General features: G+C 45.5%; 1 protein-coding gene across 14 annotated transcripts in view; it reads right to left on the bottom strand.

Annotated features, from left to right (window-relative positions):
• The window catches only part of CSMD2 (CUB and Sushi multiple domains 2), a 650,869-nt gene that overhangs the window by 82,086 nt on the left and 547,793 nt on the right, over positions 1 to 20,990 (bottom strand). For 12 of the 14 annotated variants that reach the window (XM_045375140.3, XM_045375143.3, XM_045375139.3 and 9 more), the window contains 4 exons: positions 19,456 to 19,665; positions 13,373 to 13,561; positions 10,169 to 10,346; positions 8,690 to 8,835 (listed from right to left, as the gene is read on the bottom strand). In XM_045375140.3, the coding sequence (XP_045231075.2) occupies positions 8,690 to 8,835; positions 10,169 to 10,346; positions 13,373 to 13,561; positions 19,456 to 19,665 (723 nt within the window). Of the gene's footprint in view, positions 1 to 6,581; positions 6,833 to 8,689; positions 8,836 to 10,168; positions 10,347 to 13,372; positions 13,562 to 13,953; positions 14,080 to 19,455; positions 19,666 to 20,990 lie in introns of those variants that run through there. The other 2 variants (XM_065525405.2, XM_074012983.1) reach the window with 2 other exon arrangements.

The following is a 20,990-nucleotide window of genomic DNA, read 5'->3' as shown; positions in this document are numbered from 1 at the left end:
GTCTCAATCATTCCCTTTCTGCACACAGGATTCTTCTACTTTTTGGTCCACATGGAAAGTAGAAGAGCAGCAATTCATTGCACTTGGATTTTTATCTTCTCTTTTCAGGAGATGGGTCCAGGCAAAAGTAGAATCTCTTGGGTCCTATTTCAAGTTCCCAAGAGAGAACATCTGACTGCCCCTGCTGCAGTCAGCTCAGGTGTCCACCTCTGGTCCAAGCTTCTGTGGTTGAGGGGCAGGTGTTTGCGTGGAGGGGTGTCACAATGTAGAAACAGCTGCCAAGTGCCCACGGGAGAGGGGCAGTTAAAGAGAACATTATGAGTGGCACAAGCACCACAACGTGATTTGAATGTGTAGCTAACCATATTGTGCTAAGGTTTTGATATGCAATTCTCAAACCACCTATCACTAAGTGGGCATCTTCCTGCAATCTTCCTAAATGGATAATCACTTAAAAAATTATCATGACATATGTGTACACTCATGCTCTTAGCAGCGTTATTCACAAAAGCTAAAAGGTAGAAGCAATCCAACTGTCCATAGAAGGATGAACAGATGAACAAAATGTGGTCTATACTAACGTTATTAATAAATATAGACCACATGTGTGGAATGCTATTCTGCCTTAAAAAGGAAGGAAATTCTGACACATGTTATAACATGGATGAACCCTGAAGATATTATGAATTCTGCATTTTTCTTTGATTGTTACTGCTGTTGTTTACATTTGCCCAATATAATCTCTGGCCATCCTTTTATCTTTAAACTGTGTCACAGTGTCTTAGTCATGTTCCTGGTATAGAAAATATAGTTGAATATTATTTACATTAATCTAAGTGTATTAGTCCATTTTCATGCTGCTGATAAAAACACACCTGAGACTGGGGAATTTACAAAAGAAAGGGGTTTATTGGACTTGCAGTTCCACGTGGCTGGGGAGGCTTCATAATCATGGTGGAAGGTGAAAGGCATGTTTCACATGGAGCCAGACAAGACAAGACAGAGCTTGTGCAGGGAAACTCCCATTGTTTAAAACCATCAGATCTTGTGAGACTTATTCACTATCACAAGAATAGCACGGGAAAGGCCCGCCCCCATAATTCAATTACCTCCCATCAGGTTCCTTCCACAACATATGGGAATTGTGGGAGTTACAATTCAAGATGAGATTTGGGTGGGGACACAGCCAAACCAGATCACTAAGAATCTTTGTTTGTTAACAGGAAATTGAACTTTAATAAATTTACATTTTTCATTATAATTGAATGATTTTATTCCACCGCTTTATCTTATTTTGTGCTTGCTGTATCTTTGTCCTTGAATAGTTTGCTTTGTTTTCTGCCTTTTATATTTGGATTATCTTTTACATGTTTTTTTCTTTTAGTGATTTAGAAGTATTCTATTTTAAATATATTAGTGACTAAAATATATACTCCAAATCTTTATTTCTGTAGTGATCAAAGTCAGCAATTGGATAATAGATATTGATTCCACTTTCACAAAAGATAAGGACATTCTCTTATCCCTTTCCACCTTCTTGCACATTTATTAATATAAAATAATTATTTTTAGTCTTTTAAGAATTATTGTATTTGCACTGCTTTGAATTCATGTTTCCATTATTATTTAGCTTTAAGTTTGTGCTTAGCTAGTATCAACACTTCCCATTTTTATCTTTTATTTTATACATCTTGTCTATTTTGAGTTATTGGTTCATCTGGAGTTCATCCGGAGTTACAGTCACCTGGAGTTACAGTCCAGCTTCAGATAGAGTGGCACTAATTGTAAAATCTTGAATCCCTGCAAATAACAATTTCCTGCATTCACACGTGGAGCCCCCAACTTTTTCTCCCCCTTCAACATCACCTCCTTCATTTTCTGTAATCTAATGTCAAAAATTAGCCTGAGAGTTGTCTGATTTCGGTTCCCTTGAGCTAACTTGCTCAGCCTGGATTCTCGTAGATTTCCCCTACTCCTCATCCTTATAAATTGAAAAAATTGCCAGCTTCTTTTTTATTTCTCTTGGTATACAGAGAGCTCCTTTATATACATAGGTTTTCTTTCATCTCAGAAAAGTTTTTTCATTTCCATTTTGTTCCTTTCTTCCTGAATGCTTGTTATCAGTGTCTTGGCTCTTTGTCCACTGGGTCTCCTTATTTCTCATCTTCTATCTTCTCTCTACCACTTTCATGCCTCTGCCCTTCTCCGTATTTGTGTTGAGATTTTCAGGTTTGTCCTCCCCATCTTTGCATTGGTTTTCTACAGTGTTGCTTCTTCTCTCTGCTGATTCTTGTGCTGATGAAAATTATGCTATTCTGTTTCTTTTCAGTCTTACTATTTTTTAGTATCTAGTTTCCCTTGGAAATAAAAGTTTTAATTTGGAGCAGCCACAAAGGTATGGGAGAAGTTGGAAGTATAGTACAAAAATCTTTTTCCATGAACCATTTGCTAGTAAGTCACGAGCATGATGCCCTATAACCCCAGAATATCTTAGTGTATTTCCTACAAACAAGCACATTCTCCCACATAACCACAAAACAACCATCAACATTGGGAAATTAACACTGACACATTACTGCCATCGAATCTTCACATCTCATTCAAGTTTCACCTGTTTTTCCAATAAATTCCTTGAAAATTTATTGATCCAGTTTCGAATCACATGTTGCATTTCATTATCATGTCTCTTTGGTCTCCTTTAGTCTGGAATGGTTCCCATGTCTTTACTTGGCCTTCAGGACTTTTACACTTTTGAAGATTGCCTGTCGGGGAGTTGACACTATGTCCTTCAAGTTAGGTTTGCCTGGTGTTTCCTCCTGATTACGTTCTGCTTATGCTTCTGCGACTGGATAATCACAGAACTGATGCTAGCTTCTTCTCACTGAGTGCTCTCAGCCAGGGTATGATTTCAATTTGTCCTATTATCGATGAGGTGGGTGTGTCTTCCAGTCTTCTCCACTTTTTTTCCCTTTGTTATTACTGTGTGTGTGTGTGTGGTGATGGGTAGTCTGAAGTTATGTAAATATCCCATTCCTTAAAATAACTTGTAATTGGCCGGGCGTGGTAGCTCATGTCTGTAATCCCAGCACTTTGGGAGGCCGAGGCAGGCAGATCACGAGGTCAGGAGATGGAGACCATCCTGGCTAACACGGTCAAACCCCGTCTCTACTAAAAATACAAAAAAATTAGCTGGGCATGGTAGCGGGCGCCTGTAGTCCCAGCTACTCAGGAGGCTGAGGCAGGAGAATGGTGTGAACCCAGGAGGCGGAGCTTGCAGTGTGCTGAGATCGCACCACTGCACTCCAGCCTGTGCAACAAAGTGAGACTCCATCTCAAAAAAAAAAAAAAAAAAAAAAAGTTGTAATTAATGTCTGTGTGGATATACATAGTATTCTGCTTGATTCAATAGGTTACCACCATTTCTTGCTATTTTAAAAGACTTTGATTCTCAAATTATTCCCAATATGGTCAGTGAGAACCCCTCCAAGCCAGCTTCTATGTCCCTTTGGCATGTCTCCATCATGCCTTGGGCATTTCCTTACTTTCTGCCATAAGATATTCCTGGTTTGTTTTCTACTTTCTCTGCCCCAGGCTTGGGATCAGCCATTTCTTCAAGAAACCCTGGACCATTTTAGCAGAAAATGTTGTTTAGGAACCAATGCCTAGATTCAGGAACAAATGAGCTAGATGTGCTCATTACTACTGAAGAATCACCGCTCTGAAGCCTTCTCAGTAGAAAGAGCTAAGAAATGTATGTGCATACGCACATGTACTCATACATGCCCCACCCACACACTCATATTTTCTTCCATTTCTCTACACATTGAAAACCATAAGCTCACACTGATACATCCAATTCAAATTTAACACCATTGGGTATATTATAATTTTTGCTCTCTATATAGTTCTAACCCTCTTCTCTGACAGTGAGACACCTGCCTTCTATTGTCCTTAAGGTATTAACTTATTTGATCAATAACCCATCTGGAACCAAGGTCTCATTTCTGCTGACCCCTCCCTCCTCACTCTACTTGGGCTCTGACTTCCTTTGCTGGGCTGATCTTTCTCTGTGTGGATGCCCGACTTCCTCTGCTTGGGCTCCAATACCCTACATAGGTGTCTGCTCATCCTGCACAGAGCTCTGACACCTTGTGCCAGCTCCATCCCTGTACGGATACCTAAACTCCAGTTGCCCGTGCCAGGCAGCCCATCAGTGTGGCTCCCCCTGACACCCCAGCCTGGGCTACAGTGGTTCACACTCCCTCTTGCCTGACAAGTATGGATGCTGTATTAGTCTGTTCTCACACTGCTAATAAAGACATACCTGAGATTGGGTAATTCATAAAGGAAAGAGGTTTAATTGACTCACAGTTCAGCATGGCTGGGGAGGCCTCAGGGAACTTACAATCATGGGAGAAGGGGAAGCAAACATGTCTTTCTTCACATGGCAGCAGGAAGGAGAAGAATGAGAGCCCAGCGAAGGGGGGAAGCCCCTTATAAAACCACCAGATCTTGTGAGAACTAACTCACTATCATGAGAACAGGATGGGGGAAACTGGCCCCCATGATTCAATTATCTCCACCTGGTCCCTCCCACGACATATGGGGATTATGGGAACTACAGTTCAAGATGAGATTTGGGTGGGGACACAACCAAACCATATTAGATATCTTTGCTTTGTCCCAACTCACAGCTTTAGGACTGAATTGTTCAAGGGGGGAAGGGAAGAGATTTAGCTTTTCTTTTATTTATCTCTTGGCCAGACCTTTCTTTTCATTTGTGTGCTGTCTGAACATTTCACCTGTTATTTGGAGTCTATGTTATCTAGATTTATACTAGAAGAAGATGCTTCCCCAAATTTATTTCTATTACTTCTAGTTCCTAAACCATGTTTTCTTCAAGGGCATTTTTCTCTGTAATTCAAATTTCATGTTCTAATTTTTAATGTTATAAAATCTTTCACAGGTCTCCTTAAGGTGTTTTTCCTTTTTCTTATTGATCCTCATATGAAAAGAAAGTTCCTTAGGGCTGTTTGCCTGGAGAAAGGCAAAAATTCTTTCCCCAACCCCTCTTTCAGTGTCCACTTTTTGCAAGTCTAGCTCCTTTTTTTCTTTAGTTCTTATCTTGAATATCCACTCTTAGGTTTTCCACAATTACTTTGCATGGAATTCTCCAGGTTTTTGTTTACTATCTTATCCTTTTATGTCTTTTGTAGCATTGGTTATGATTCACAAAAATTTTGTCCTCTTAGTTGCTCATTATCTCTCTCTCCTTGGAGCAGGAAAGCTGTCTGGGGAGCAGACATTTCACAGAGCAGGAAGCATGAACACTCAGTAACACAGGAAAGCATGCTCTGCCTCATCACAAGCACACAAGTGAAATGACATTTCATGCATCTTCCAGATTGGTAGAAATGTAAAGTCTGCTAAAACCCCGTGTTTTCAAGGATGTAGAGCAATAGGAACTCTATTTCAGTTGCTGGGAAGAGTGTAAATTGTTATAACTGCTTCTAAGATAAATTGGGCATTACCTAGTGAAACTAAATATGTGGATATTTACAATCTCACAACTCCACACAGACATGTACTGAAGAGAAACCCTTGTAGGTGTTCACAATAAGGAATAAGCAACAATGTTCATATTGCTTGAAATGAAACAACTTAAGTGTTAACAGTAGACTAAATACATGGTTATATTTTCATGCAATGAAATCATACAGCATTGAAAAATGAGTTAAGTACAGTCACATGCACCAACATGAATTTCAAAAACTCAATTTTGAGTGAGAAAAGCACGTTGCAGAAGAACATTTATAGAATGATTGTCTTTACATAACAGAAATAACATGCAAAATTAAAGAACATATTTTTGGAGACACAGATATGGAGTAAAATAAAAAGAAAAGCAATGAATGATTAACCAAAAGTACAGGATCATGGTTAACTCTCAGGGTAGGGTAGGGGAATGTGTTGAGGAAGGAACAGAGCTTCAAAGGCTTAGGTGTTCTTTGTCTTAGGCTTAATGATGGTGTTCATTTTATTACTTTTTTAACTGCACATATGTGTTACATATACTTTTTATATGTAGGATAAATTCCACAACTTACCAAAAGTTCTATGAGGCATGGAATGTGCCTCTCTTGCTCAATCATCCCCTAGTCCAGTGCCTCTCCCACTTGAACCTGCTGATCTGGGCACAGCAGTTCCTCCTCTCTTGCCCCAGACCCTTGCCTGCTCCTGTGGTCAATGAAGCCTTGGGCTATGGTCTAAGCTGGGAACGAATGGCTGTTTTAATCCATTCAGGCTGCTATAACAAATTACCATAGACTGGGTGACTTCTAAACAACAGAAATTTAGTCATCACAGTTCTAGAGGCTGGGAAGTCCAAGTTGAAGGGACTGGCAATTTTGATGTCTGGTAAGGGCCTGCTTACTGGTTCATGGACAGCTGTCTTTATGCTGTGTCCTCATGTGGTGAAAGGGGCAAATGAGTTTCCTGTGTTTCTTTTCTTTTCTTTATTTTCATTTTATTTTTTTGAGATGGAGTTTTGTTCTTGTTGCCCAGGCTGGAGTGCAATGGCATGCTCTTGGCTCACTGCAGCCTCTGCCTCCTGGGTTCAAGCGATTCTTCTGCCTCAGCCTCTTGAGTAGCTAGGATTACAGGCATGTGCCACCACACCTGTCTAATGTTGTATGTTTAGTAGAGATGGGGTTTCTCCATGTTGGTCAGGCTGGTCTTGAACTCCTCACCTTGGGTGATCCACCTGCCTGGGCCTCTGTGTTTCCTAGCTCTTTCCACTGAGAAGGCTTCAGAGCAGTGATTCTGTAGGTCTCTGATAAAGGCAATAATCCCATTCATGAGGGCTCTGTTGTCTGACCTAATCGCCTCCCAAAGGCCCCACCTCCTAATACCATCACCTTGGGGGTTAGGATTTCAGCATATGAATTCTGGGGGGACCTAAGCATTTACACCATAGCAAGGGCCTTATGTCTCATCTGAGAGACAGAAGGAGCACTATGCCCTTAGGCAAGCACTCTCACTGAAAGACCTTACTTAGAAGAACTTGGAAATAAGGATGGCCTGGGGCTGTGCTGAGCCTCCTTTACCTGGTTCTGGTACAGGTGAGGGCTCAGGAATAGGAACAAGAGACCTGGCCTAGCATCAAGGTAACTTCACACCAAGACTGTCAATATCTAAATATAATACAAATAATCATGACAATGATGGCTATTAGAACTATAATTTACTGATCATCTTTTGTACTCTGTGCCTAGAGCTAAGGATTTCCAAGCATTGTTTCATTTAACTCTAAGAAGTTAAGTACTTATATTATTCCTATTTTGTGCATAATAACACTGAGGCTCAGAAAGGTGAAACAACAGACAAGGTTACATAGCTTATATGTGTCAGAGCCAAGGTTTGAACCTGTCTGTGACTCTGAAGTCCATACTCTATCACTCTATAGGAAAGTCACAAGTCAAAATGACAGAGTCTTAAAGCCTGGATCTCATTAGTGGAGCGACAAGTGTGCCCAACAAGAGGGGCATGGGAACTGAGCAGATGGAGGGGGCAGAGTCTCATTCCCACATTGCACTCACCCTGGATGATAGCTCCTGGGAATGGCAGTCACAGCTGTTTAGGCTCTTTACATCCTTATTTCTTTCTGTCAGTTTCTGTCTCTTTCACTGCCTCTTTCACGGTCTTAGTGTGTTTCTGCGAGTGCATGCAGGATGTAGTAACACTGTATAGTCACACCAGAGCAGATACTGTAACAGATACTGCAGGGGCTGGGTTCTGTTTCCAGTTCTATCTACATGGTTTTGGGCAAGTACTTGAGCCTTCCTTTGCCCCATTTCTTCATTTGTAAAATGAGGGTTAGGATATTTGCCTTACTACCTCACAGAATTCTTACAGGTCACAAACTCCAAACCTGTAATTCTACAGGTGAAGAAACTGAGGTCTCAAGTGGGGAAGGGACCTGTGCAAGGTTTCACACAGCTGGCCCCAGGTGGAGCTGGGAATAAAATCCAGCTTTCCTGATTTCTGGTTAAAATATCTGCAGTGATCTGTAAATTGCAAATATGTGCATCATTCCATAGAAGGGCACAAGTCCACAGAGAACATTCTATAAGTCTCTCTAGGCAATTCCACTATAGTAAAAATGAGGAAATATCCAGATCCCTAACTTGGGACTCATAGAAGAAAACAGGCTGCCAATAAAGACATACCTACCCTGAATTGTTCATACTCTTCCTACTCGAAATCACAATGCCTTCATTTGTGCACAAAAACACAGTGCTCCTTGAGAGGTCAGCAGAGGCCCTAGATCCCTTTGGAGAGGGAGATCATGCTAGAAAATGCTAAGGGACAAGCTGGGGCACAGGTATAGGGACGACTCAGCCAGTGAGTTGATGTGAATGAGTGGACTTGGCACCAAGGATTGGGCTTCTGTGCCTCTCTGCCCTGGCAGTGTGGAATAGGAGGAAAACTTGCATTTACAGAACCCTGCGCTGAGAGCTCTCACATAGGCTAATACATTTAATTCTCATAACTCTGAAGACACTGAGGCTCCAAGAGGTTATTCAACTCACTCAAGGTCACTTGATCTGCAAATGGTGGAGCTGGGAGTCAAGCTCAGCCTTGACTTGAAAGCCTGGCCCTTCCCACCAGGCCAGGTTTCCATACTGACCGGAGAAAGCTATGGCGAAGATTCCCCCTGTGGCTGCATCGCGGTGGAACTTGAGCAGGACCTGGTTGGATGAGCTGTGCACTGTTTTCTTGGCCATGCTCCGGGTGAAGACACCGAGCCGTGGTGCTGTTTGCTGTGGCCCATCCCTGTACATAGGAAACAAAGTCCTGGCATGTCACTAGTCACCACAGCTGCCTGTTCCACTTGGTGCCATCGGTGGTGGCCTTAGGACAGACCTGGAGTGGGAAGCTATGATTCTTTTTGTACCAAACTTCCCCACACCATGCCCTAGATACCTCTCCCAACCATTCCCAACTTGGTCTCCCAACATAGTTGATAGAATCGGTGAAGCTCACACTGATTCCTCATTCACCTGATTCTTCACCAGCCCAATGGGCTCCTGGGGGAAATTCAGGCTCCATGGAGCAAGGGTGTGGGTCTTACCACAGGTCCTCTCAGTCTGGGGCAGCACTAGGACAGGGCTGAGGAGCTGGTGTAGGAACCTGCTGCTATGCACACCGGCTCCATTTCCTTGTCTTCCAAGCAAAGAGTATACCCACAATGCCTTCTGGGGCAAAGGATTTCTTCCCTGAAACCTTATCTAACCCCTCCTATCTGTTCCTAGCCATTGCTTGGAAATCATGCTGGAACTTAACCCGGGGCAGTCTGGGAATTTTGGAAGAGAATTCCCCTAACCCCTGATGATTCCCAGAATGGCAGTAACCACCAAACGAAGGAATTTTAAAATTATGTGCTCTTCCAAAGATCCAGTGGTTTGGGAAGAAACTGTCCAGGAAACTGCACATATCAAATGCTAATTTGTATTCCCAATTTAAAATTAACTCTTGTTATATATAACTACATAACTCAGAGCTGAGCTGTCCAATTCAGCCACTGCCAGCCACACATGGCTATTTACATTTAAATTATCAAGATTAAATAACAGTTAAAAATCAGATCCTCAGTCATATCCAAATGCTCTGTAGCCAGTGGCTACCATATTGGCCAGCATACACATAGAACATTTCCATCACTGCAGAAAGTTCTGCTGAAAAGTGCTGGCTCAGCACCAGATGACCAATGGGACATCACAAAATTTCACTTCAAATCTCTTCAATTAGTCTGGGTGGCTTAGCCCAGGTACATGTAGAATGTTGGTTTGAACTCCGGAAATACTAAGAAAAGTCTGTGTACTCACACCTATTCCCATTAACACACCTGTTGGTACTTTCCCTGGCCCTGGCAGGGCTGCAGGCTGGGAGCCACTGCCCTCCCATTCCTCTCCCTTCAAGGAGCCATAATGGCCCATTGCAGCTGAGTCCCATTCCACTATGTTTATTTGAAACCCAGGAGGCTGACAGCCTTTAAAACCACTCAGCTCTTGGTTTTTCTAAACCAATAGGTAACTGACTGGCAATCCAGTGTAGAACCCCACTAATGCTCTTATCTAATTGGCTGTTGACACGGCACCCGGCCTACCAGATGGTGATGAAATCTCCAGAGGGCTCTGTCTGCAGCAGGCTGAGGTTGAGGCGGACGCCATGGCCAATGGGCACGGTGATCAGCCAGACACAGTCCTGGGAGCTGGAGTACGGGCTAGGGAACCCCGGGGAGTACACAGTGCCGTTGGAAGAAGTGATGTTCCCGCCACAAGGGACTGCCAAGAAGGGAACACAAACGTAAGTGCAGGGCCTCGGTACCCACCTAAGAATTCAGATGGCTTCATGAGGAACTCCCAGCTCCTAGAACTAATCATCTTGTCAGGGAGGTCAGGTGGGATGTGGGAGGGGAGGCCAAGCTGACAATGGCCACACCTGTTTCTACCCACCAGTCCCCACACAGAACACCCTGGCTAGCTCTCAACTGTCACCGCAGGCCCCTCTGTGTGTCTGCCTCAGCCTCCCTCTTTCTCTTTCTTATGAAGAGAACTGCCAAGAAGAAAGGATGCACTGAAGCTGTCCCCTTTCCCTTCCCAGCAATGGGAGGAAGCAGATGTTAGGGTCAGAGCTGCAGTGCTTTTGCTGGGAAGAGCTAAGAAATTGGGAAAATCTTTCTTTCTTTGATCTGCTCTTTCTAGAATGGTACTAGTGGTCTAGACTTTGAGTTGAGGGTTCCTGGGGTGAGGCTAAGGTTGGGTTCAAATCATAGCCGAACCATTTATTGAGCAGATACTCTTAGATAAGTAATTCAGCCTCTCTGAGTCTCCATTTCCTCGCCTGTAAAATGGGACTAAGAATACCTCCCCCATAGGATTGTGGTGGTGATGAGGTGAAACAATGCAGGCAAAATGTTCAGCCCAGGCGCCGGAAGAGGAGGCATTTGCTATGTAGATAAGATCCTCTCTCCTTATCTTCCTGTTCCCCAAAAGCAACACCCAATTTTAGTCTCACTGATTTAGGCCTCAGGCAGGGGGATGAAGAGACTTTGACATCTTCATGGTATTCAGAGTCAGTCACCAGGGAGGAAAACAGACAGGGATGGTGGACAAAAATCCCCAAACACCATGGTCCAGAATAATGAGTGTTGTAGCTGACACGAGGCATCGAGCAGACATCTGGACGGGGCAGACCAGACTGAGAGAGAATCCCAATAGACTCCAAGCAGAGGCCAGGGGTCCTGTGAATGCACATACATCCCGAAAGTGGTGCACAGGTACATGCCATCCCTGCTACATAAGCTGAATATCTCCTGGGTGCCAGGCACTGCCTGGGAGACAGTGGGGAGCAAGGTACTCTAGTTCTGTCCCAGGCACGCACACTACTGGGACACAGCCAAACACACCAGCATCTGTAGCACAGGCTGGACCATGTCATCATTGTGAATGCCACAGGGGTGTTTGGGGAGCCCTGCATCTGGTTTTGTAAGGATTTTTTTTGTTTTTGTTTTTGTTTTTGAGATGGAGTCTCGGTCTGTCGCCCAAGCTGGGGTGCGGTGGCGCGATCTCGGCTCACTGCAAGCTCCGCCTCCCAGGTTCATGCCATTCTTCTGCCTCAGCCTCCCGAGTAGCTGGAACTACAGGCGCCCGCCACCACGTCTGGCTAATTTTTTGTATTTTTAGCAGAGACGGGGTTTCACCGTGTTAGCCAGGATAGTCTTGATCTCCTGACCTTGTGATCCACCCGCCTCAGCCTCCCAAAGTCCTGGGATTACAGGCGTGAGCCACTGCGCCTGGCCTTGGATTCTTGGTATAATTCACATTTATACTCAGACCTAAGGGATGACTAAGGCTAAGTAGGCAAGGTAAGAGAGAGGAATGCTGTATGGGAAAGGAACAACATATGCTAAGACCCAGAGGCAAGAAAACATGGCACACTGGAAAACAAAGTATTTCAGCTTAGCTGGAACATAAAATCTGTAAGAGTGGAGAATATGGGAGGTCAGCAGGGACTACGCCCTAACCTAAGGGTCATGTGTGCTATATTAAGCGGCTTAAAATTTGCCCTAAGGGACATGGGAGAAAGCAAGAGAGTATGGTGTTAGAGAAGCCAAGGGAAGAAGGTTTCTGAGGAAGAAGAGGAGCTTCTGGCTCAAGCCAGCACACTGAGAAAGCGCTGCTCTTTTCTCTCTCCCGTGATGCCATAAAGAGACAAACAAGGCATGAAAAGGGAAGAAAGCCCACGATGAGGCTTGTTGCACAGCACGTGATGGGCCAACAATTGTGGAATGACCCACTGGTTACGCACAGCAGAGCTCTGAAAATCTGAAAAATGAACTGAGGCTATAATAGTTTTAGAAATCACGGTTTTACATTCCAACACCAGAACAGCTCAGTTTCGCAAACAAGGTCCCTCTTTCCATCGAGAGTTAAACTGAGAGTTTGAGTCTGAGAGTGAGCCATCTGTGAAATCCTTCAGCTCTTGTGAAATATAAATGAGAAGTTCCATTTTACTGAGGAAGAACCTGAAGCTCAGAGAGGCAAAGGGGTTTGAGTTGGAGCCTGGGGTAATCTGATCCCAGACCTGGGGCACTCTTTCCTGGGTTATTGCCCTTGCTAAGGCTTCCTTTTTCAAGACAAATTCCTGCCTCTCCTCCAGGAAAATGCTGGGCTGCCAGAATGAAGAGGGAAGGCAAATGGAACTGAAGTGTGCAGATGAGGGTGGAGGCAGCACAAGCTCTTGGTCACCTTCCATCCAGGTTCTGGGTAAGGAAGAAGACCCAAGGAAGTGCCACCTCCAGCTCCCTGATAGATCAACTCAGGTCTCTCCAGTCCCGTGTAGAAGGAGAGTATAATGGAGCAGGGAGGGGGAAGATGAAGAGGGGAGCAAGAGAGTTCTTAGAAAGAGGCTTCATCCTCTTTTCCCTTTGGGCAGGTGCCTGGATTAACTCTACCTCTCCAGCCCTCAGCATACATTGGGCTCCCACTCCCTCACGTGGAACCTTCCCTTCCAATGGGGGTCCTCCAGCCTGTCAGGGTGGATCTTCCCCAGGGCTGGGTATGTCTTCCTCTTGGCTGTGGCCTACATCTCCTCCAGGTCCTCCCTAGTGCTGGCCCGGAGCCCTGTCACCAGGGCCCTCTCCGTGGAGACGCTGGACCACACCATGTGAAAACAGGATGGACCATGGTTTGCCTGGACCTCCAGCCCTGGAGATCCCATGGAGCAGGCAGGTGGAACAGGGGATTGCTCTGGACCAGTCTCTATGAGCACCTGAGGAAGAACTGCTGGGGATGAGGGAGGGACATACCTTCACACTTGGGCAGGGGGTGGTCCCAGTTCCGGTTGGTGCCATGTTGACATGTGAGGACAGGATGTCCAGTCAATTGATACCCTGGGAGGCACTCAAAGGTCACTGATTGTCCCACGTTGTAGCCAGCTCCCCTCACAATGCCATTGGCAAAGGGCTCTGGGTCTGGGCACTCTTGAAGTTCATAGGCTGGAAAAGATTGGAAGAAAAAGTTGCTTTATTCTCTCCGACCAGAAAATAGGAGTGGCAGAGAGCATAGTGGTAAAGCCTCACGACTTGGACTCAGATGGACCTTTGTCATGTATGAGTCGTTGGCTTTGGGTAAGTAATTTAACTTCTGTACGCTTCAGTTTTCCTGTGTATAGAATGATTATTTTGAGGACTACGTAGGATAACACATGCATAGCTCTTTCCACAGTACTGGCACATGGTGAAAGCTCAGTAAATAGTATCTATTATTAATAATTCCATAGGAAAAGAAGACTCAAGGAAGACATTGCTCAACTGGACCTCTATTCACTGAACACCACTGGGGGCCAGGCGCTGGCCTAACTCCTTTCATGTTGCTTATCTCATTGAACCTTCACAACCAGGATCAAGTTCCCAGACATAGGAAGCGGCGACGGGAGGAGTTGAATTGGTTCTTTCCAACTCCGAGAGATCAAAACCTCTCAGGAAGGAAGAAATCTGGTGGGAGTAAGTCAAATCTGTGGCAAGGTGAGAAGCTTTTCAGAGGGAGTAGCTGGGCTGTGGGACGTGTGACTATCATAAAGCAAGTCCCTTCAAAGAGCAGGGAAGCTGCTTCCATGAGAGTGGGTGGCCTGATTCTATAGGAGATGCCTCCGTGGAAGCAGCTGAGGTCAGTCCATCGGGGAGAGGCCAGTGAGAGATTCCTGAGCAAGGCCTTTGATGAATTGGGTCCACAGGACACAGAACAGCCTTTGTGGCAGTAATTGGGCCCACTCCACTCAGGAAATTGGCAGTGGGAGGGGAAAGAATGTTCCTACAGTGGGAATCCTCAGTGGAAGTAGTTGGGACCGGCTGGATGCTCCTTGGAAATAGATGTGTTTCTTATACGTAATAACAACGTCAATAACGCAGATCTCGAAGCTAACATTTCCTAAGCACTCACGTGATAATGGTGGCTGTGTTTCCATTCAGTACCTCAGAGGGCAGTCTCAGGGGAGGAATTGGGCAGGTTTCCCTGGGAAATCATCGAGGTAATTGGGTGTGCCAAAAACTGCGCAGCCACACGGGTAGGGCGGCTGCTCAGCCCCAGGACAGGCCTGGCCCTGCGGCACCGGGGTTTGGACCATTTGGCAATGAAAGTCTTAGCGAAAGCAGGGAGCCTTTTGCCCAGGGAGGCAACCCAATGGGATGGGTTGGGTCTTTGCAGAAAGGCTCAGGGTAACCATGTGGACCTAGAGATGGGGACGGAATGAAGGGAGTGGCTGTGTGTGAGAAGCCAGGAGCAGCCTTGATGAGAGCAGCTGGGCCTCTCCTACAGGAATCATCTCCAGTGGAAGGATCTAGGCTCTTCAAAAAGACAGAAACGGCCGGGCGCGGTGGCTCACGCCTGTAATCCCAGCACTTTGGGAGGCCGAGGCGGGCGGATCACAAGGTCAGGAGATCGAGACCACGGTGAAACCCCGTCTCTACTAAAAATACAAAAAAAAAAAATTAGCCGGGCGCGGTGGCGGGCACCTGTAGTCCCAGCTACTCAGGAGGCTGAGGCAGGAGAATGGCGTAAACCCAGGAGGCGGAGCTTGCAGTGAGCCGAGATCGCGCCACTGCACTCCAGCCTGGGCGACAGAGCGAGACTCCGTCTCAAAAAAAAAAAAAAAAGACAGAAACTTCAGTGAGAGTACCATGACACTGAGAGAAACCTCAGGGCCTGTTCCCCTGGAAGAAGAGGGCCATATAAGGCAGAAATAAACCCTAAGAGGAGGAAGCATGAACTTCCCCAAAGAAGGACTCCTCACGGGGGCAGGTGGGTTTGTTCTAAAGGGACACAAGTGGTGACAGTGGGAACACACTTCCAAATAGTGCCATAATCAGGTAGACACCATTTCAACCAAAATGACATTATTTTAAGACATTAATAATGATGATGCCTAGCATTTGGGGACAGTTCAGTTGTACGTCTTAGCTATTTCCCCAAGTTCTTTATAAACAGAACCCTCCTGAGAAATTGTCACGGAACACATTAAGCATGTAGGACCAGGAGGCCTGGCTAGGAGTTCTTTATGCTGCCACTAAGAACTTAATGGGAATCTTTACTCGAAGAAGAGAAAAGAAGACCCTAGCATGGGAAGTGCAGAGTGTCAATTGGAGGAATTTTGAGAAAGAGTAAAGAGTTGGACTTCTAAGGAAAGTCGAGGGGCCATAGTTGGACTTCTAAGGAAAGTCGAGGGGCCATAGAGAGCTGGGTCTGTCTGCCAGAAACAGCCTCAGTGAGGATAATGACTCGTTTATGAAGCTGGGTCTTTCCCCAGAGAAAAAACCTGGGGAGAGTGGTCAGAGCTTGCTTACAAGGTGCAGCTCCATATGGCAGAGGAAGGTGTAAACAGAGAGTGTGGGCTTATGGTCAGGGAGAATTATTTGGGCCTATCACAAACGATGAGGTCTCTGTGGGAGTACTTAGGCCTCTGGCCCTAGAGACAACCTAGGCCGAGAGGTTGGGATCACCCCAAATGAGAAGCCTTAATGGGGGTGTAGCCCAAGTCTGAGGGGGGCAGGTACCCCGGCGCCATGTGTGGCTCCACAGGAGTCCTTGGGACTGTGGCAGACAGGTGAACGCTGAGGGAGTAGCTGGGCCTGGGACTGAAGGTGAACATCCAGGCGAGTCCTGAAGGTCACACACTTGTGGGAGGAGGGGGCCCATTACAGGGTGGAAGCCCCGTTGGACGTTGCTGTGCCTCTCACATGTTGGGCCAACTCCTGGTGGAGGAGCTGGGTGTCTGAAGGCAACTCGCTGCCCCCTGGCCTCCCTACACAGGCAAAGTCTTCAGAGGAGGACTGGGCCTCTGGAGGCTGCAAACCTCAGCAGCAGAGACAGGCCCATCCCAGGGAGGGACGCTAGCCCTGAATGTTGGCTTGTCGTCCAGGAAACCTCAGGGGGACAGAGGGGCCCCTTGTGCAGGGTGGCCATTGTGGGAGCATTTCCCAAGGTGCGGGCTGGGGAAGCAGGGGCGAGTGAGCCCAAGGCCAGGGCTCTGTGGGGGTAGTTAGGCCTCTTCTGTTGGGGGAGTCAATGGAGAATCTGAAGTGGCCACATAGGGACAATTTTTACAAGGACAAGTGGGCTCATCACACGTGGAGCACAGTGAGTGGCCGGTCCCATCACAGGGATTCAGTGGCACGACTGTGCCTGTTGTCTAGGGTTAAGGCACAGTGCACGGGGTGGGCCCAAGGCAGCTGTCCCTAGCACAATGGTGGCACCACCATTCCTTATATCCAGACGGGGAAGGTCTCAGGGAGAGAGCACTTGGGCCTGGCAGGTGCTCAAGTGCTGAGCTGAAATGTGTCTCCCGAAACTCATATGCTCATGACTTCACTCCTTGTGAATATGACCTTACGGGAAATAGATAGGATCTTTACCAAACTTATGGATATTAAAATGAGGTCACTAGGGTGGGCTCTGATCCAATATGACTGGTATCTTTATAGAAGGTGGGAATTTGGAGACAGAGGCACATGAAGAGCACCAAGTGAAGATGAAGCCAGAGGTCGGGGTGATACTTCTAAGAGCTGAGAATCCAAGATTGTCACGAACTACCAGAAGCCAAGGGGGGGGCCTGGACAGAGTCTCCCTCATGGCCCTCAGAAGGAACCAACTCTGCTGACACCTTGGTCTTGAACATCCAGGCCCAGAGCCACTGGACAGTAAGTTTCTGTTGTTTAAGCCACCCAGTTTGTGGTACTTTCTTATAGTAGCCCTAACAAACTAAGACACAGGGAACGCCTTGGGGGAAGGCACTGCATCTGACTCTGAGAGGACATATTTGGGACCAAGTCCCTCCTGTGACATCACAGCCATCCGAAGTATCATGACCTGTTTGACAGGTACACACCTCCCAGATAATAGGCACAGACATCCTCGGGCAAGGCTGGCCTCTGTGATGAGCCTGCACACACCTTCCCTGGGTGTGGCAGCTGTACTAACACCAGTGAAGTGGCTCTGTCTGGGTGTAAGGCCCAGCTTCTCCTGAGGCTCCCTCTAGGTGACAAGCCCAGCCACACTCACCATTCCGAGACGGACCCCGGAACCCTGAAGTCTCCTGTAGAACAGATTCAGTTGCACCTACCTCGTGGGATGCCCTTTAAGGCTTTCCCTAAATGACAAGCCCAGTCCCCGCTCAGTATTCTTCTCTGGCAAGGGAGGAGCTCCATCCACTCCACGTTATTTCCAGAATAAAGAAGTCAAGTCTCAGAAAGCTGCATATAGGATGGTACTCTTTATACAGAAAACATGCTCAAAAAATTTTATAAGATGTTACATAGTTTTCACAGGTACATGTAGCATACATGTATCCAGGCCTGGAAAGGTCACACCTAAACAACAGCTGTTTCTGGAGAATAATCCTGGGTTTGGAGGCTGCAGACAAAGAGAGCTTTGGCCTAACTTGTAAGGTTTTAATTTCTTTCTTGTATTTTTGTTTTTTAAAACAAGATAAATATGTTTGTAAATTGTTTAATTAAAAATTAACTTTAAAAAACAAAATTGCAAAACTATAGTACAATCCAATTTTGGCTAAAAATATAGCTACAGCAATATATATACTGAAAAAAGGGGGGAATATATATTGAATTGTTGAAAGTGTATATCTCTGCATAGGGTAATGATGGGGTGGGATTATGGGAGGATTTTGACTTTCTGTGATGGGTATTAGGGCCTGAATATTTCTGTCCCCTCAAATTCCTATGTTGAAACCTAATCCCCCATGTGAGGGTATTTGGAGGCAGGGCCTTTGGTGGCCTACCCTCATAAATGGGATTAGTTCCTTTATAAAAGAGGCCTGAGAGAGTTCTTTTGCCCCTTCCACCATGTGAGGATGCAGTGAGAAGATACTGTCTATGAACTAGAAAGTGGGTCTTCACCAGACATGGAATCTGTTGGCACTGTGATCTTGGACTTCCCAGCCCTCAGAACTGTGATAAATAAATTTCTGTTGTTTATAAGCCATTTGGCTTATGGCATTTTGTTACAGCAGCCTGAGCTAACACAATGTGCTCACAAAATTATCTACAGTGTTTAAATATTTTTTTCTTTACAAACATGAATTAGTATTGGAAAAAAAATCTAAAAATATTTTAAAAAATTCAGTGGAAGAATCTGAGAAAGGTGTTAGAACAAATGCTTCAGTCAGTCACAATAAGGGAAGCATCCAAGTGGGATGTTGGGCTTACTCAGGACCACCATGTACAGTTGCACAGGTTGGGCACAATCTCCACATCCACAGGTGATGGATGGTCCACAACACAGGAGAACCTGAGTGTAGATGGGGCGCTTTCCAGGGAATGTCCCGGAAGGAGTGAGGCCTGTCACGGGATCCCACCTCAGGGAGGTAGAGCTGTGGTGAGTGTGGTTGGGCCTCACAGGAAAACCTGCTCCTTGTGCAAGGCTTAGAGGTGCCCTTGGGACTGTTACTAGAATCCTCCATCCTGTCATAGGAAGAGCTTTGCTGAGAGTAATTGGGCTTGATGTGCAGGGAAGGACCCTGGGGAAGTAATTCAGTTCATCAAGCCCGAGGGGAAGTGACTGGCTGGACACTTGGGGATACCTGAGAAGGCACAGATGGGACACTTGCCCAGGGATAACTACAGATTGGGAGCCTCAGAGGGTGCTGCTGGGCCTGCCACTCTTGAAAAGGCTGTGGGAGAACTTAAGCTGCCAAATGGGGTTAGATGGCCGTGGGGGCCGGAGTGATCTGCCACCAAAAGGAAGCTTCCCTGGCTGGACCTGCCACTGCAACCCACCCCTTCCGGTGTTCTGTCTTCCCCATGGAAGGCTGAGAAGGTGGGTGGTTGGGGTAAGAGATGGGGATAGAGAGAGAAGCAAAGGCGGTGCTCCTTGTCCTTACCCTGATACTCCAGCTTGAATCCTGGCCGGTTCTGGGAGTGGTCGCTGTGGAAATACACGGTGGTCTCGTGGGACGTGGAGAGGAGGGAGCTCGGAAGCTCGTTTCCGCTGAATCTTCCCATCATGCGGCTAGTCTCATAGGGGCCATTCCGGATTTCGATGTAGTCGTGGTTGGGCTCGGTGGAGAAGTTCAGGAACTGGATGTGAGCTCCTGGGAGCAAGACAGAGGCAGACAGTGCCCAAAGCAACACAGTCCTGCCTCAAGTGTGCTGCCTCCTGGAAGCAGCTCCTGCCGGAGCCATGAGTCCCTACTATTGATTTCCCACCCAGCCTAGGCTCTTAGAACAGGCTTTGGGAATTGCCAGTCCAGTCAAGCCTCTTGTCTTTGACAGGGCTGAACTTAAGAGTGTATTATTCATTCAAAAATAAAGGCATCAGTCATTTCAGAGCTCCACTGGAGTTCATTTTATTTTGTTGAAAACAAAGTTCAGGGTCAACACTTGTTTTAATTTATGATTCATATGTCCAATATCAGCATAAAGATAGTTTTGCTAGAATAAACTTTCCATTTAAAAATAACACCCCCCATATTTAATCAAAAGACATGACCTTCAATACTGCTGTTTTCTAGAGCCCTTATGATAATTCAGAAACATAGGGCTTAGAAGTATACTTTGTCCCCTCTGTTCCATAAAGAAGCCAAACAAAGTTTACACTTTGGGATCTTAGTGAGTTAATCAAGACCTTCTAGCAACCTGACAGGTTAAATAAATCTAATTAAGTTCTTAATGTACATATTAATATACTGTTTCAAGAACAAAGGTGGGAACATTAATGTTTGTTTACTGATAAGATTTTTCAAAATTAGATCACTATGGAAAATGTTATTGAAGAAATATATTTACTGAGCGTAGGAAAAAGCCCATACTGCATTGCTAATTGTAAAAATCAGAGGACAAAATAGTATGCTGTATACGATTCTAATTTTTGTATTATAAAACATGGAAGAATATGAATTCACTTGCTAAGAATATTTGCTGGGCATTTGCTGCACATCAGGGCTGTGCTAGGCATTGTACAGAATGAGCAAGATCAAGCAGGTCCTTGTCTTCATGAGACTTACATGCTAACGGTGGGGGACTAAGTCATTAGTGATTATCACTGCATGATGAGATTATAGATGGATTTTCATTTTGAAAATTGGCTTATCTGTACTATCTAATGAGCTCTGAATAAGCACATGAGTGTAATTTTTTTTTGTATCTGATCATTTAAAGAACAAAATAAAGACTTGACACTTAATGTTGAAGACCTTTCATCTCCTGCCCTGTTCCATTCCCCTCCTGCCCTCCACAGAAGCAATCACATGAATTTGGAAGATATCCTTCCAGTTCATGGTTTTGAATTCTTAAATATGTATCTGGGTTTATGCGTTTTCAACATTTACATAAATATTATACTGTGCATACTTTTTTTTTACATAATATTGTGTTTTTCAAGGTCTATCCATGTTAATATACAAAAAGATAGTTCATT

This window comes from Macaca fascicularis, chromosome 1 (assembly GCF_037993035.2).
Source record: "Macaca fascicularis isolate 582-1 chromosome 1, T2T-MFA8v1.1".
Taxonomy (NCBI): domain Eukaryota; kingdom Metazoa; phylum Chordata; class Mammalia; order Primates; family Cercopithecidae; genus Macaca; species Macaca fascicularis.
This window is presented reverse-complemented; position numbering and strand designations above follow the sequence as displayed.